The sequence below is a fragment of the Artemia franciscana genome, chromosome 9 (assembly GCF_032884065.1).
Source record: "Artemia franciscana chromosome 9, ASM3288406v1, whole genome shotgun sequence".
NCBI lineage: Eukaryota > Metazoa > Arthropoda > Branchiopoda > Anostraca > Artemiidae > Artemia > Artemia franciscana.
In genome coordinates this window covers 31,305,076-31,322,353 of record NC_088871.1, presented here as the reverse complement: position 1 = coordinate 31,322,353, position 17,278 = coordinate 31,305,076, and the positions used below count along the sequence as shown (strand labels likewise).

Genomic DNA, 17,278 nt, shown 5'->3' with positions numbered 1-17,278 from the left:
AAATGAATCGACAATTTTGTGGTTTCATTAATTTTAAAGAGGTGAAGAATGGCTAAATATTTTTTTGTGACGAATGGGTAACTCGGAAACAAAAAAGATTATTTGAAATCCTTAGTTTTTTTTATTTTCTGGGAGGTCCTTCAGTTTGATTGTGATAACAAACCCCCCCTCCCCCCCCCAGTTCTTAATATCTGATCATCTGTGCGTGTCAGATTGTTTTAAGTAACCCTTGCCAAAGCAAAAAAAAAAAATAATACAAAGATGGACTGTGTATGCCTTTATTGAATCAAACAGTTTTGGTGCCGAGCTGTTAGCAAAGAGTGGCTCTTGTTGATAATTAAATAAAAAAACTAGTTTTTTTAACTTAAAGTAAGGAGCGATATTAAAACGTCAAACGAACAGAAATTACTCCGTATATAAAATGGGTGGTCCCCTCCGAAATCCCTCGCTCTGTGCGCTAAAGTTTTTAATTGTTTTAAAAAGTAGAATTAGGGCAAAGAGTCAAACTTTAGCGTAAAGAGCGAGGGATTGCGGAGGGGACCACCCATTTTATATACGGAGTAATTTCTGTTCGTTTTAAGTTTTAATGTCGCTCCTTACTTTCAGTTTAAAAAATTATTTTTTTTTATTTAATTTCTGAACGTTTTTGAATTAATGCATGTTTGATTTTGGCTCTCCGTACATAAATTATTAAAATGAAATTTGCATATTAATTTTTTTTTTGGCTAAATGGCTTTCTCTTAGTTTCGATCAGACGATTTTGAGAAATAAAGGGTGGGAATGGAGGCCTAGTTGCCCTCCAATTTTTCGGTTACTTAAAAAGGCAACTAGAACTTTTAATTTTTAACGAACGTTTTTATTAGTAAAAAATATACGTAACTTAAGAATTAACTTACGTAACAAACTTTTATATTCTTATATTTTTGATTATATATATGGGGGGTTTGTCCCCTCGTTAATACCTCGGTCTTCACACTAAATCTTAAGTTTTGTCCCAATTCTTTAAGAATGACCCCTGAATCAGAAAGACCGTAGAATAAATAGTTGAAATTACTAAAAATGCTTTAGCATAAAGAGCGAGGTATTCATCTCCTCTTAAATACCTCGCTCTTCATGCTAAAGTATTTTTAGAATTCCTCATATGCGTAATGATCTCTGTTCGTTTTAAGTTTTAATGCTACTCCTTACTTTCAGTTGAAAAAACTTTTTCATGTTTATTTTTTCATTGTTTTTTTTTTATATTAATGCTAGAAAATCCCGCGCCCTTTTCATTGAATTTCTCTTCCCCCATGGCATATTCCTCCAAGGTAAGATCCTCTCACATAGCCCCCTCTTTTCAACCCCATCCCAAACCAAAAAAATCGCCCTGAAAACGTCTGTACACTTCCCAATAACCATTACTGTATGTAAACACTGGACAAAGTTTGTAACTTGCAGCCCCTCCCCCAGGGACTGTGGGGGAGTGAGTCATTCCAAAGACATAGTTATTAAGGTTTTCGACTATGCGGAACAAAATGGCTATCTCAAAATTTTGATCCGTTGGGAAAAAAATGAGCGTGGGAAGGGGCCTAGGTGCCCTCCATTTTTTTTGGTCACTTAAAAAGGGCACTTGAACTTTTCATTTCCGTTAGAATGAGCCATCTTGCAACACCCTAGGACCACTTGGTCGATACGATGACCCCTGGGAAAAAAAACAAACAAACAAATAAACACGCACCCGTGATCTATCTTCTGGCAAAAAATACGAAATTCCACATTTTTGTAGATTGGACCTTGAAATTTTTTCTATAGGGTTCTCTGATACGCTGAATACAATGGTGTGCTTTTCGTTAAGATCCTATGACTTTTAGGGGGTGTTTCCCCCTATTTTCCAAAATAAGGCAAATTTTCTCAGGCTCGTAACTTTTGATGACAAAGATTAAATTTGATGAAACTTTACATTTAAAATCAGCATAAAAATCCGATTCTTCTGATATATCTTTTAGCATCGAAGTTCCGTTTTTTAGAGTTTCGTTTACTATTGAGCCGGGTCAATCCTTACTACAGTTCGTTACCACGAACTGTTTGAAAAATGTAAAACGAAATTGTGGCTCGGCATCAAATGAGTTTGTTTTGTATACTTATTATTAAGAAGGTCATTAACTTTGCAAAAGAAAATTCATTAAATCAGAGGTTAATAGCAAGTTTAGAAAACCAAATGAAAAACAAATCCAAAAATTAGTTCAATATTTCTGAGGATGAAACCATGTAATCTCATGAAAATTTCAGCTCTTACAATAAAGATTTCAATGTGGTGTTTTGAAACATACGATACTTCGTTATTTTTTAAACTAGGATTTTTGTGCACAGATATTTTTTTAAGTCTCCCCCTCCCCGGGTTGATTTTACCAAACCAGTGGTTGCATATTATAAAGTGAATGATCATAAAAATCGAAATGTCATGGAAATAATGGAGAATTCCATTCCATGGTTTAAGTTATAAGCAGTGCAATAGTATTGCCTCGGTAAAGAGCAAAGTAGGTTCTATTTATAACTCATTTTTTTTTTTTTACACCAAGGCACTTAGTATGGAAGGAGACATCATAGAAACTTTGGAAGGGGTTTATTCCTCTGGAAACTATAATTTCTAGAGCTTTTTTTAAGAGTCAAAATGTGATTGTATGGCAACTATCCCATCTCCGACCTCTTTTTCTCCCAAAACATATCCAATCAAAATTTTCAGATAGCCATTTTGTTAATAGTTGAAAGTTGTAATTACCATGCCTATGGGGATGAAATGACCACGCGGAGTCCCAGGGAAAGGGTAGTAAGCTTTGAAATTAGCCAACTACTTACATATTCTTGCTCTCAAAAAAGTTAAGGCAATTCAGATGGAGCTTTCAAGAACTGTTGAGGGAAGTTTAGAACTAAATAAAAGCACACTAATCGCATGCCAGTTGTCAAAAGGTCGTACATAACTCAGGAACTGCTTAGGGCAGTGGTTCCCAAACTTTGGGTAGCAATTCACCAGTGGATCCTGGGCAAATATTAAGTGGGTATCGGTGACAATCATTAATATTGGCAAAGTTTAGATTTTATACTGCTGAGCAGTCCTAATTGATATGAAAAACAAATTGCAAGTGTTACCAATATGAATGAAAGCCTGTTAAAATAAGAAAGAGGACTTATATTTTTTTATTACTTATATAACTTCACCTGGAAGTTTTTTTTTGCAAATTTCCTGCAATGGAACCAAAAATCTGGCCTCACATATATATATATATATATATATATATATATATATATATATATATATATATATATATATATATATATATATATATATATATATATATATATATATATATATATATATAAGCTAGTAGAGAGGGTAAGGAATTTCAAAGCTTCATCAAACATGCAAAGAAAGTTATCAGTAACTGAGAGCCATATGTAACTTTTACGATTAATACTATTTTTCAGTGACGTGTCTTTTGATAAATAAATGAGTCCTTCACTTGCTTTTGTTGAAACACTAGTTGCCAAGTCGTCTTGATGTGGGTTACAAATCCAACTCATCGAATCAGACTCTCTCCTCTCTTTCCCAAAATAGCCTTTAATTTTTTTAACAGTGATAAACGACTAGAAATTTCAGACAGTTCGTATATCTTAGGTTGGACTTGGTTTACAATAATAAAAGTTTCAAGTGCTTAAAAAAATCCCACTTACTATTATCAGAGAAAACTTTGGACAGCATAACCTTTTTAAAAATCGCTCAAAATTTATTGTGAAATACGAAAATGTCTTATCCTTTTGAACTTTACAAATAAAAATTGAATTGAACTAAAGATGAACTAAATCAAAGTCTATTACAATTCTGAAAAAAAGGTTCATGTCAGCTTCTCACTGAAACTATATGTCTTGGCTTGCTTTCATAGAACCATGGCTCATGTTTTACCAAGTTGATTTTAATACAAAAATCAATGGAAGTGAGCTTTTCCTTCTGAAAATGCACGAGGGGTGGGATGAACTAAATCAAAACGCCCTATGTGCACGCTGGTTATCACATGGGTATATCAACAATGTCTTAGAATGGCTTAGAGCTTTAAGTTAAAATTTACGGGGTATGTTGAGTGGTATTAGGCACTAAGTGAACTAGCCGAAAGGCACCAAGCGCAGCAGTGTTGTTTGGGGGGAAGGGGGGGGGGAGTTGCCCCCAATAATTTGGAGAAAAAATTATAATTCACAACATAACTGTAAAACCGTCGCTCATTTTTATCTTCGAATTTGCTCTTTACTAGTAGTATCCCATCACTGATTTTAAGGAGAGCCATAAGGAGTAAACTATTAGAGCAACTATTCCCTCAATACATTAGTACACACACCTAGGTCTGACGCAATAGCGCACGTGTATAGTACACCTGGAAAATTGATAGTCACAGTAATTTAAATAAATAATTAATATATTGGATGAATAAATAAACAAACAAAAACAAAATTGATAATAGGGGAAAAATTATAACGAACTTAAATTGCTGCGAACAAGAATGAGGCTATTTCCCCCTTAAACCACTAAAAGTAAGAGACTTTTGATCTTAGCCATGGACAATAAGTATTTTCGACCATATGACCTATTGGTCGAACGCGTCAAACCCCATACCACATGGATTTCTTTATGCTATTATGATGGCTTCAATGCCTGCTATAAGCCTGCCAAGGGTAGACAAGCCAAAGCACGAAACCGATTGTTACAATAGAAGTTATTCATGTTGGACATATGTAATGCAAATACTTTGTCTGTGATGTTAGTCAAATTCAAAAAGTAATATGTTAGATGGCACTAATCAATAATATAATTTTGGCAATTGATTTTGAAGTCTAGGCCTAAGCCTATATACCTCTCTATAATTTGGAACAGTTGGAAGTCTTAGAAGTGCTGTTACAAGGAATTTTTTTATTGTCAGGCCAGAATTGAAGTTCTGAAAAGGTATTGAAAATAAAAATATATCTCTTTTATTTGCATTATAAAGCTACCCTACATAGCCTAATCATTTTTTTCTAAAAGCACATAGCCTAGCTTAGGCCTAGATTCACCTTACCCATCCACCCCTGCTTAAATGAGTAATAAATGTTATTGGCCTGCTTTTAGGCCTGCTCAAAAGGAAACACCATAAAATTCTGAAAACAACTTAAAGAAATTTTAGCATAGTTTGTTTAAGCTTGGCTTAGGGGTACCAGTAGAAAATTTTCCAGGGAGGAAAGCCACACTCGACTATGGTTTGATTCCTGCTGATATAATTCTTGATGTATGTGAAGCTTTTAACTCTTTAACCCTTTGGATTCTGCTTTATAAGGTATAACACAGGTCAAGTTCATGCTTGGTTTGATTCTTATTTGTCAGTTAGAACTATCTCCATAGAATATATGGTAAAATTTTAGTTGACTGACTTTTGGATATCTCAGAAAGGGGCTAGGTTAGGAAAGCAAAATGGTAAAACTCTAGTTAATTGACTTCTTGCTATCTCAGAAAGGGTTTAGGTTAGGAAAATGAAACTCTCAGGGATGAATCTACATATATGCAATGTACAAGCTCTTGTGTCTTGTGCCATGGTTACTATCAGATCAGAGGATGTGATAGCAGGCAATAAGGATTTTGCTTTTGCTGCAGTTGTGCATTCTGCCCAGCTGCTGATGATCTCAAGAGCCTCCACAATTCTGGGAGGCCATGAGGTGCAGAAGCAATTGTGGCTTTCTATTTAGTGTGTTTCTGTATGACAGATAGCTGTGCAAATTATACTTTGCAAAAGTTCCAAGAAGAGTAACTAGTTCTTTTGTTACTCTGATAGAGTTTTTAACACCCTGGACAGAAGAGGCTTTTCACATTGAGAGATTTAGAACATGGTAACAAAAGAAATGCTAGGCATTATTATCTTTTGAACTTTTTTTAGAGCACCACAATGTTCTGAAACCATCTAAGCACCTCAATCTGTACCTATGCCTACATAATTTTCCAAAAGTATCCTAAAAGATAGAAGAAAATCCAATAAAACACTTCTATCTCCAGCAGAATTTAGTGTCTCCTCTTCAATAATTGGGTAGAAGTTCCCAATACTGTCTGAGTAATTGTTTTATCAAAAGAAAAAAATGTACTTACAGAATCAACCCTCCACCTTTAGCAAAAGTAATGAGAGGCTTCCAGCCCCTTGAGCTTTAAACAAAACACAACATTAGAGATTATAAGCTCCTCATCTTATTTGAGAATATTAGCAAATAGAATTCTTTCAAGCAAAAACAATTTAAAACTCTTTTTATCCCTGTCCTGCTTCTTGTGAACCAAATATTGGCAGAATCCAAGGGTTTTGAAGCAAATGGTAGTGCACATAATCTTAATATTTTTTAACTCTATCAATAATGCTTTTGATATCATTTTTTCAGAATGGGATTATATTTTGATGTTTGTGGTAGGCTTGGAGCTTTGTACTCCAATTGATGTTATTGAATCACCCACAATTTCACCATTAGTCACAGTGCTTGAATCACTATCAGTGCTGAAATTCTCATTAGATGAAGTTAGATGAAGATTGTCTCCTGGCCTAGCTTTCAAATCAAAATTATTCTATAATTGACTGCTGTCTTCCCATCAACATCATAACTGATTGGTCTTATCCAAAAAATTTAAACTGCCCAAAAAGTTCTTGAATTACAATTAAATCTCAGGTGTGTTTGCTGCTGCAGTCATTTCAGGAAATTTGCTCAGCTACTGAAAAAGAAAGATTCCAAGATCCACACTTATTGAAGCTTCAACAATTCACTAGTAAGCAAAGTAACAAATGCATTGTAAGCTCAAGTAACCCTAAACAATCTGAACAATTTCCCAAAGACTCAACTGGCTGATCAAGTGTTGTCAAATCTTTTTCAAATATATGTTGGTCCAAGTGTTCATCTTGTGAACCTAATGATAGGACTTTTCACCCACGCCATGGGTGGGGGATTGCCCTGTCTCTGCTCTGGGGCTCTGCTACTGCTGTTAGTTTCTCTACTAGTGTGGCTACTATTACTATTGCTACTTCAACTTTTTATGCAAAGGTGATAAATTCCGTTTTCAACATGGATAAAAAGTATATAATAAAAATGTTCAAGTGCCATATATTATGATGCTGAAAAAAAGATGGGTATTTGGATGCCTTTTGGCTAAATATGATGGCATTAATATGTTCTAACAGCCTAAGAAACTTAAGATAGACAAGCACAAGCATCAGATTGATTAATACCTTAAAATCATTTCTGTTAACAGTCTATATAACACACACTTTGTCTGTGGTTTTCAATGATTAGCAGAATTTCTTAGGACATCCTCCTGCACTGTGGTTGACCTTATGTCCTATAAATTATGTCCTTATGTCCTATAAGGTCTTAGGAATTTGTCTTGAGCTGCTTTGTTCTGATTTCAGATTCTGTATTGAAGATTGGCGGATAGATTGCCTTTCTGAAGAGTAGACTCAAGCCAAAACTTTTTATTAGGAGTCAGACTGGGCTGCTGAATATCATTATTACAATGCTGTGTAAAGCCAGAATATTTTAAAGTATTTGAGAAGAAGGAAACCATGTGTGAAAAATCTTAACTTCTCCAGGGTCTCACATAATTTAGCTACTTTTACAGCTACAAGCCATCCAATGTGGTAAAGGTAGGCTTATTATTTGATTAAAAAGCTGTTTTCTTACTTATGCAATTGAGACAAATAAGTGCTTGAACAAGACCACAGGGTAAATACAGAGCAGTTCATATAATTAATCTATAAATGAATTGAATATACACATTAATGCCATTCTTTATGCTCTGTCTGAAAATAATAATTGCCTTCCTTGCAAATTCAATTTTAAGCCCTTTTATTACCCTTGAAAAAAAATTCGTTTCTATAGGCTAGTTCTTGGACATAAAAATGGTTCAAAACATTTGTTTCAAACTTACTAGTTCATCATAGCCCTAAATCCCTTTTGTAAAAGTTGTATAATTCCCAGACATTGATTTGTCAATATTAAGTTGAACAAAAACAAATTCAAAATAATTCTGACATGTTCTCCTCTTATTCTGCTAGGCACTTGGAAGTGGTAAATATTTCAAAATAAAAGAATCACTTGCTGGAAATGAATTTTAGGCCTATTCCAACCACTATATATACCATTTCAAGGTATATATTTACACATTAGGAGGTGGGGGTAAAGTTTAAGCATATCCCTCATTTGCATGAGACATAAACTTTACCTTCCTCCCTTCAATGTGCAAGTACAGCTTATACCCTGAATTGGTATATATTAGGGCAAATATATTGGTATATATTAGTGAAAAAATATTATAGCCTACAGAAGAAACACGGCAGATGGAAAAATAAAGAATTTTTTTTTTATTTTTTTTTATCCAACTTAAGCTCAATTGTGACAGATCAGTGCTTGTGGAACAAAATAGATTTTATAATGCAATAGTAAGTTTCAAACCAGTGTTTGAAACTTGGGGTGGGGGGGGGGGGGACAGTCAATTTTGAAGAATTAGAAGAAATGAGGTATTTTTAACTTACAAAAATGTGATCGGATCTTGATGAAATTTGATATTTAGAAAAATATCGTGTTTCAAAGCTCATATTTTCAATCTCGACTGGATCTGGTGACATTAGGGAGAGTTGGAGGAGGAACCTGGAATCTCAGAAAACACTTAGAGTGGAGAGATCAGGATGAAACTTGGCAGGGAAAATGCGGACATGTCCTAGATACGTGATTTATATAACCAGACTGGATCCACTCTGTTTGGGGAAGTTGGGGGGGGGGGCTACTAAAAATTAGAAAAAATGAGGCATTTTTAACTTACAGACAGGTGATTGGATTGCAATGAAATTTGTCATTTAGAAGGACCTTGTGTCTCAGAGCTTTTATTTTACATCCCAACCAGATCTGATGAGATTGGGGGGGGGGGGTCAAAGGGAGGAACCAAAAATCTTGGAAAACACCTAGAGTGGAGGGTTCAGGGTGAAACTTGGAAGGAAAAATAAGCACAAGTCCTTGAGTCCTAGATCATAATTTAAATTTCTGTCAGTCTGTCAGTCAGTCCTGGTTTTGCTAGTTCAGGCACTTCCAGATAAGCTAGGACAATGAAAGTTGGCAGGCATATCAGGGAACTGACCAGATTAAATTAGAAAGATTCACTTCCCTCATTTAACCATCAGGGGGGGGGGGTTGGAAGGACCATTAATTCAGAACAATTACAAGAGATGGGGTTTTTTAACTTGCAAATGGGTTATCGTATCTTAATGAAAATTGATATTTAGAAGGACCTCGTGTCTCAGAGCTCTTATTTTAAATCCCGTCCAGATCCAGTGAGATTGGGGGGAATTGCAGGGGGAAACTGGAAGTCTTGGAAAACGCTTAGAGTGGAGAAATCGTAATGAAACTTGGTAGGAAGAAGCTCCTGGCTCTTCGGACCTCCTCCTCCATAATCCTCCTCTCCATAAGGTTTTTGGCATTTCAAATCCTCAACTAGAGCACTGAGCTTTGTACAATCTCCCTTTGGACTATCACGATTCCCTTTGTACTATTTCAATGTGTCAAAATGCAAAGTCACGCATCTTGGAAACAATGATCCTATATGACCTTACTATATTGGAGATGACCCACTTGAGGCTGTAAGTGATGAGAAGGAGCTGGTGGCTATTGATAATGACAAACTGAAGTTCCACAGCCACACATTAGCGCAAGCTGCTTAGGCAAACTGAGCCTCAGGGCTCATAAATTAAATGTTTACCACCAGGAATCTGTGTGTGGTAAGGAAGCTGTACAAAGCTGTTGTAAATCCAGACTTACAGGATTTACTTAGAGGATCCAGTATCTATAGGGAACACTTCCCTGTCAGACACTCTCTAGATGCATGGTTAACCTTCTCTTTTTTTTATTTTTCATTTGAGTTCAATGTTAAAGTCTTGTTCTAGCTGTCATGTGAATATAAATGTTCTCTCCAGAATCGGTCAAGTCTATTTTTGAAGCAATTTAGGGTCTCAGCTTTCACAACTGTTTCAGGGAGGGAGTTCCAATTGTCAATTGCTCTGATGCTCCAAAATGTTACTCTTACTCTGTTCTGAGTCACTGGTTTGGGAACCTTATATAAATGACCACTTGTAGTTTTAACTTTAGCAGGCTCCAGGTAATTTACAAAACTAAGTTTCTCCAGGTTGTTCTTTGCCTTGTAAATTCGTATCTGATCTCCACATTGACGCCTATATTTTAGAGAGGGTAGCTGCAGTTGGCGTAGCCTGTCTTCATAGCTCAAATCTTTGAGCCCTGGGAGAAGTTTTGTTGCTTTTCTTTGTACCTTTTCAAGTTCAGCAGAGTCTGTTTTATAGTTGGGGCCCTGGATGTTGTTTCCGTACTCAATGGTTGGTCTGACAAGTCCTTTGTAGAATTTGGTGAAAGTGTGCTTATCAAGATGTTTGAAGCTTCATCTAATTAAACCAACTAATTTAGTAGCTTTGGCGTCTATTTTCTCAGTTTGACCATGGAACTTGAGCTGGGAGTCAATTACAATGCTAAGATCTTGTTCAGAGTCTACAAGCTCTAAAAGTATTTGGGATTTAAAATGACCCTAGCGTCTCCCCATTATAAAAAGGATGTTAAAATACTTGAGATTGTCCAAAGGCTAGCAACAAAGTCCATTCCAGCTTTGCAAGACAAGCTGCATGAGGAATGCCTTGTATCCCTCAAACTCCCTGTCCTAGTCTATCAAAGGAAGAAAAGAGACGCAATCACTACTCGCAAACTGCTAGAAAACGACCTCTCAAGTCAAGTTTCCTCCTCACCCATTGCAAGCATGGAGAGAGGTCATACAAAGAAGCTGCAAGCCCCCCATTGCCATCAATGTGAGCACCAGCAAATTTTTCTCTGTATGAACTGTCCCTTACTGGAACAGCCTCTCTAAAGCCACGTTCCTGTCCCAAATCATAAATGTGTTCAAGAAAGGAGTTGATCAGGACTCCCACACCAAGAAAGGTGGTGGGATGCCACACCACCAGCAAGATGCTCCACAGGACGCTCATTGCCACCTAATCTCGCTGGACATTTGATTAAAGGTATTTACAATAGAAACAGATTGATCCTTTTGTCTCAAAGGATTTCTGTATTATTTGCTTTCTAAGTTCAGTTGATGGTACAAAGAAAAGGAGAGGTGGGGGTGCCAATGTTTACTCCATAAGTGATGAGCAGATAATTATACAGGAAAACAACATCATGAATGGTGGGGGGGGATTCCTTAGGCAACAATATTCAAATGTCTTGCAAAATGCTGTTTCTCTTAACATGCTATCTGACAAATGTCAGGTTCAGTTAAATTGACTGCAGAAAATTTATACTTTCTTCAGCCCATTTAACTGATTATTGAGACAATTGCATCAATAGCTAACAGCCAATGTCTCAGTAGCCACTGAGACATTTGAGTAAATACTGTAGAAAGCCACTAGATGTTGAACAGATGATACAGATCACACTGATTGAAGCAAATTTTCAGTGTGTGATACCTTGTTGGCATATGACTAACCTGGGCAGAAGTATCACTTTTAATGTCAGTTCTCAGTTGGGAAAGTGTTTGGGTCAACTGAATAGTTCTGGCAAACTCCTTCATGAGATCTTCCCTGAAAGATTTCAAGAATTTATCCTTAACAGAAGCTAGGTTTGCTATCATAGCCTGCTTAATACTGGGGGGAGGGGAGGGTTAACTTTGCAGGTTGGACAAGAATATTTATAAGTACGGTAAATGATTGCATCATCTTCTTTAATAGTTTGTATTTGCCAGGGATAAATATAAGTAATCACCATAAATTCATCATTACTTATAGAATTGCCTAAAATAGGATAATAAAAATGTCAAGAATGACTGCTGGAGTGAAGTTGACAGATTAAAAACTCCAATTAACTAAATAGCTAGGGAAATCATGTATCTAATGATAAGTACATATATAGAGCTCTTGGTCACACAAAAAGACAATGATTTGCATTGTTTTGTTTTCAGTCTCGAGGCAAAACTTCATTACTATCATCACTGTGACTTTGCTTTGTTGTGACTTCAAATTCTGTATCTGAGATTAAGATGTATCTTATAGTTTATAAGATTAGGTTCAAGCCAAAGCATACATTTGCGATTGGGTTATTCTATTGACTATCAATACAGTAAAAAAAAAAAAAAAAAAAAAAAAAAAAAAAAAAAAAAAAAAAAAAAAAATGGAAATATCAGACATAATGAAATAGAATTTCGTGTTGTTAGAAAGCATGATTGGTTAAGAGGGCACTCCGGCCAAATTGAAGAATTTTGGTAGAAAAATGTAGCTTTTCTTTTGTTTTGAACCATCTTCTCTGGCTATTATCTGACCCCCTTCCATCCATAACAGTCAAATTTGGTTGCCTAGATGGCAATGAAAGTAGTATAAGAATTAAGGTTCTATATATGTGCAAACTTTATCACTTGTGATAGAAAAATTATCTGTATACGCAATGGACATTAAAATACTTGCTGCCAATAGTGAAGGTTCATTGAATTATACCTTTTGGCTTGATAAGTCAGCAGAGAAACCCATCCAACTTTTGCTTCTCAGTAAGAGGCTCCTTTTTAACTTGAATTTGAGTTTTAGACAGAAATGTTGAGTTTATTTGTCAATAGAATAGAATTGTTACTTTACTAACAAGCTAAAATCACTTCAAAATTCACATTTTGAATGGATATGGTTGGAATCTGAATTTAAATTTATGCTTAAAAATTATGTGGCTTCCTTGAGTATGAATTCTAGTTTCAGAGCTCAGAATTTATGAGAAGTCAGCAGATGTGACACATACATGTCCATTTTATAGTTAGATACATGACATTTTTGGCAAGTACATTTTATTTTGAAATAAACACATGAACAAGTAGCTAGAAAAACAAAGAAAGTTGCTAGGGACAAGATTGGGGCTTTATAGAGGATGGTCAGAAACGTCTCAGCAAAAATTCTTTTTGTTCTTTTGTATTTCTGTTTTTTTGTATTTTTGTATTGAATTCTTTTTGTATTTTTGTCGCATTTAGAGTGTGTTGTTGAGTATTCTTAGGAATGAATAACTATGTCGTCTTGTTTTCTTTGATCTTCTCATCAACTGTAAAAACCATTTCGTTGTTAAATATAGATGGGCATCACATCCTTCTTCATTGTGCCCTTCTTTGAACTGTTGAACCCTTTGTTCTACTGTTCATTCACTCATTGTTTTGTCTTTAGAAACTTTATAGATTTTTCAATGAATTTGAATTGCATTTAAATTGCTTTCATTCAGAAGATGAATCACCTATTGACTTTTACAAGCAACATAATTTTTAAAATGTCAGTAGAACTTAATTTCCAAACATAGGCTACACTGAGTTTATATACATTGAAATATTTTTCTGCTCCATTACGATTTAAATATGCCAAGGAAAGATAACAATTTTAGCGTCATTTCATAGCTGAAATTCTGCTCTATTCTTTGACAGAACTACATTTTGAAATTTGGCTTACTTTTTTTTAAAATTGAAAATGCACTGAATTTTAGTTGAAGATTGTTGAAAAAAGATCAGTCTTCTTATTTCATAAGCAAGCATAGATCCTTCTCAAAGAAAAATTCTAAATTTCATAATATATCTGGCTTGGTGAGGTGACATTTTGAGCCTAGTGAATCCAATCATATAAATATATATTAGTTTTGCCTATGTTTTCAAGGTTACACCCTGAAACCTTGAGTTTTTTTTAGCTACTTAAGAATGGCATAAATTTATTCTATTTTCATTGACAGGAGCATGGTGTTCATTGGCTCAACTCTGCAGCAAAATTAGACCTAGCTATCAAGGAATAAAATGGAATCATTTAGCTTACAGAAGAATGGTAATGAGAGCCCAAACAACAGCATGTCAAATAGTCATTCTGGCAAGAAGTTTTCTGACAAGCCCTTTCTCTATAAAAAAAATGATGTTGCTGCAGCTAATCGAATTCAGCAAGAGATAAAAAATGTTATCGAATCAACAGTTGCTGAATTTAAAAACTCGCTGCAAGCTGAATTGTCTAAGTATGTTATTTGAATTTAGCTTGGTTTTGTGCAATTAAATATGTGTTAGAATCATGAGCAATATGGAGAGTCAAGCTTTATATAACAATCAAAATACAATTAGCCAGATTTGTATTTGGAGTTGACAAATATCTAAAAAATGTATAATATCTAGAAAAATGTAAATATAAACACACACATATATATATATATATATATATATATATATATATATATATATATATATATATATATATATATATATATATATAGCAAATAGTCGAAATATAATTCAACTAGTGAAAGACCATAGAAAAAGGGAAAATATGTAGATAAACCCTGGTATCAATTCACAAAAATATTTGGGGTGGGGGGGGGGAATTTATTCTTAATACAATTTTATTGTCTTATCAATGCAAAAGCCCAAAAATGCTGTTTTTTTAAGAACATACAAAAACAGGTAGCCTGTTTTTCTAAATCTAGGAGAGGGACAAAAAAATAGAATATAGGACGGGAACAAATGTCTAAATAAATAAGAGGACAAAAGAATAAAGCTCAGCTGTTCTAGAATAAGGCCCCAGGTGCTGATAGTGTGGTAAATGAGTTTCTTAAATATGGTGGCTATCAGGTTAGAAATAAGTTACTGAAGATCATGAATGTGATTTTTGAAAAAGGGGAAGTCCACCAGATTTTCACTCTTAGGATAATAATTGAGAAGTGATTTGTCACTTATGAGTGATCATTGAGCTAATTTTCATCTTAGGATAATAATTGAGAATTGCCTGTGTTATTGAAAACATTTGGTCCCAGTTTTATAGATAATGAGTAAGCTTTTGGTTCTGTTGATAGAGGCTTTAGCAATGGTCTCATATTTGTATGGTATACCAGACAAATACATTAGAGTCATTAGTGCCGTGTACGAGAGTAACACTGCTACAGTTAAGGTAGGAAATGTGGTTAGTAGGTTTTTTGTACCAAATCAGATATTAAGCAGGGTTGTATTCTATTTCCATTGAACTATTCTGATGAATTATTTTGATGGACTTTGTCTTAAGGAGCACAGGAAAGACAATGGGAAAACAAGGTATCAAATAGGGAAGAATAACTCTCCTGGACTTAGATTATGCTGATGATTTAAGCAACCTAGATGAAAGTGTTTAGCAAAATAAATGAATAAATGAATTTTAGAGGTTTTAGGAGCTGAGGGTGCAAGAATAGGTCTGAGAATTAATTTTAAGAAGACTAAATCGTCAAGGTGACGTTGGGTAACGAAAAGATCGATCAAGTAGACATTTTCACTTACCTTGGTAGTATTATTAGTAAAGATGGTGGGAGGAGTGAAAAAGCTAGAAGTAGAATTGCCAAGGCCCAGGGTTTTTTTTCACAATTGAAAAAACTTCGAAAGAATAGGAAGGTAAGTCTGCAAGCCACGCTTAGAATATTGGAAGCTATAGTGATGACAGTGGTCAAATATGGTTCTGAAGCATGGGTGCTCCAAAACGGAGGAAGATTTTCTAGATGGCTTCCAGAGAAAATGTCTATGGGTTGTTTTGGGTACCTGGTTAACTAACCATGTTTTAAACAGTAGGCTCTACGAAAAGTTCCGTTCAATCGCACTTTCTAGGGTTATAATGATAGAAAGGTTGAGGTTGTTAGGGTACATTCTGTGGATGAAGGATGACAAATTGCCACAGATTTTACTTGTCAGCCAACCGTCTAGGGCTAAACGGAAAGCAGGGTTTCTGCAGTTGGGACGGGAGGATGTTGCAAAAAAGTTATAAGGAAGATATTAATTTCCTGGGAGGGTGTAAAGAGGGGGGTTGAATAGATTAGACTGGAGGAGGAGCATTTGTAGCTGTGTTGGCCTCAGGTTGCTTGGAGCTGCAGTGAGTTGTTACTTGTACTAGCTGTATTAGTATAGTTCAGCTTTTTATATTTGGTTGAAAAAAATATAGTCATATTTTTTTTGTTGGTTTGAAAATATGCTATCTTAGCTCAAACGTTTTTTTTTCAGTGCAATAATGGTTGGTCTTCATTTACATTCAACTTTTAAAATAGGACTTGAACCCTCAGCTTCTCATCGAGTAAGCGTCCCCTGAAGTTTCTACGACCACAAAGTGGAGGTGGGGTGAGGAAGGGGCTATCCTCCTTTCCATATGGAAGAAATTCTAACTTATTTTGGTGTTTAATGTTGCTCTTTTCTTTCATAATATCGGTATAGACAAGAAATATTCGCAGAAATCAAAGGGGATTAAATATTAATTCCACATTTTGATTTTTTTTAAATTTTGGTACCCCCCCCCCAAAAAATTACATAAGTCCTGTATACAGTCCTGGGGACTATACATCAATTTCTGCCTCCACCCTCCACTCGTCTCTCCCTTCGAATTAATTCTGCATAAAAGTGAAGACTCAATGAGAGTTAGGATGTTTTGGCATTAAAATGTATCCTTTGAGGTATTTTTAAGGTCTAAATAAATTTTACTGTCTTATGTAAATTCCCTTATGTTTTCAATTCCTGACATTTGTATATAAGAGCTTAGACATCTACAATGGGTTTTTCTGATTTTTTTGTAGTTAGGGAGGGAGTGAATTGCCTCAAAGGTTGTATTTTAATGCTAAAACATGCCAACTCTCATTGAGCTTTTGGACAAATTACATAAAAAAACTAGTTTTTTTAACTGAAAGTAAGGAGCAACATTAAAACTTAAAACGAACAGAAATTAATCCGTATTTGAAATGGGTTGTCCCCTCCGCAATCCCTCGCTCTTTACGCTAAAGTTTTTAATTGTTTTAAAAAGCAGAATCGTGGCAAAGAGTCAAACTTTAGCGTAAAGAGCGAGGGATTGCGGAGGGGACAACCCATTTCATATACGCAGTAATTTCTGTTCGTTTTAAGTTTTAATGTCGCTCCTTACTTTCAGTTAAAAAAACTAGTTTTTTTTATGTAATTTCTGAACTTTTTTGAATTAATGCATGTTTGATTTTGGCTCTTCACACATAAACTATTAAAATGAAATTTGCATATTAATTCCTTTTTTGGCTAAAATGCTTTCTCTTAGTTTTGATCAGACGATTTTGAGAAATAAGGGGTGGGGAAAGCCTAGTTGCCCTGCAATTTTTCGGTTACATAAAAAGGCAACTATAAATTTTAATTTTTAACGAATGTTTTTATTAGTAAAAAATTTACGTAACTTAAGATTTAGCTTACGTAACCAACTTTTAT

The 17,278-nt window shown here is 35.0% G+C and overlaps 1 protein-coding gene across 5 annotated transcripts in view; it reads left to right on the top strand.

Annotated features, from left to right (window-relative positions):
• The window catches only part of LOC136031269 (putative leucine-rich repeat-containing protein DDB_G0290503), a 62,486-nt gene that overhangs the window by 19,910 nt on the left and 25,298 nt on the right, over positions 1–17,278 (top strand). For 2 of the 5 annotated variants that reach the window (XM_065710701.1, XM_065710697.1), the window contains exons 1-3: positions 4,807–4,966; positions 7,431–7,664; positions 13,804–14,073. In XM_065710701.1, the coding sequence (XP_065566773.1) occupies positions 14,016–14,073 (58 nt within the window). In that variant the 5' untranslated portion in view covers positions 4,807–4,966; positions 7,431–7,664; positions 13,804–14,015. Of the gene's footprint in view, positions 1–4,806; positions 4,967–7,430; positions 7,665–13,803; positions 14,074–17,278 lie in introns of those variants that run through there. The other 3 variants (XM_065710698.1, XM_065710699.1, XM_065710700.1) reach the window with 2 other exon arrangements.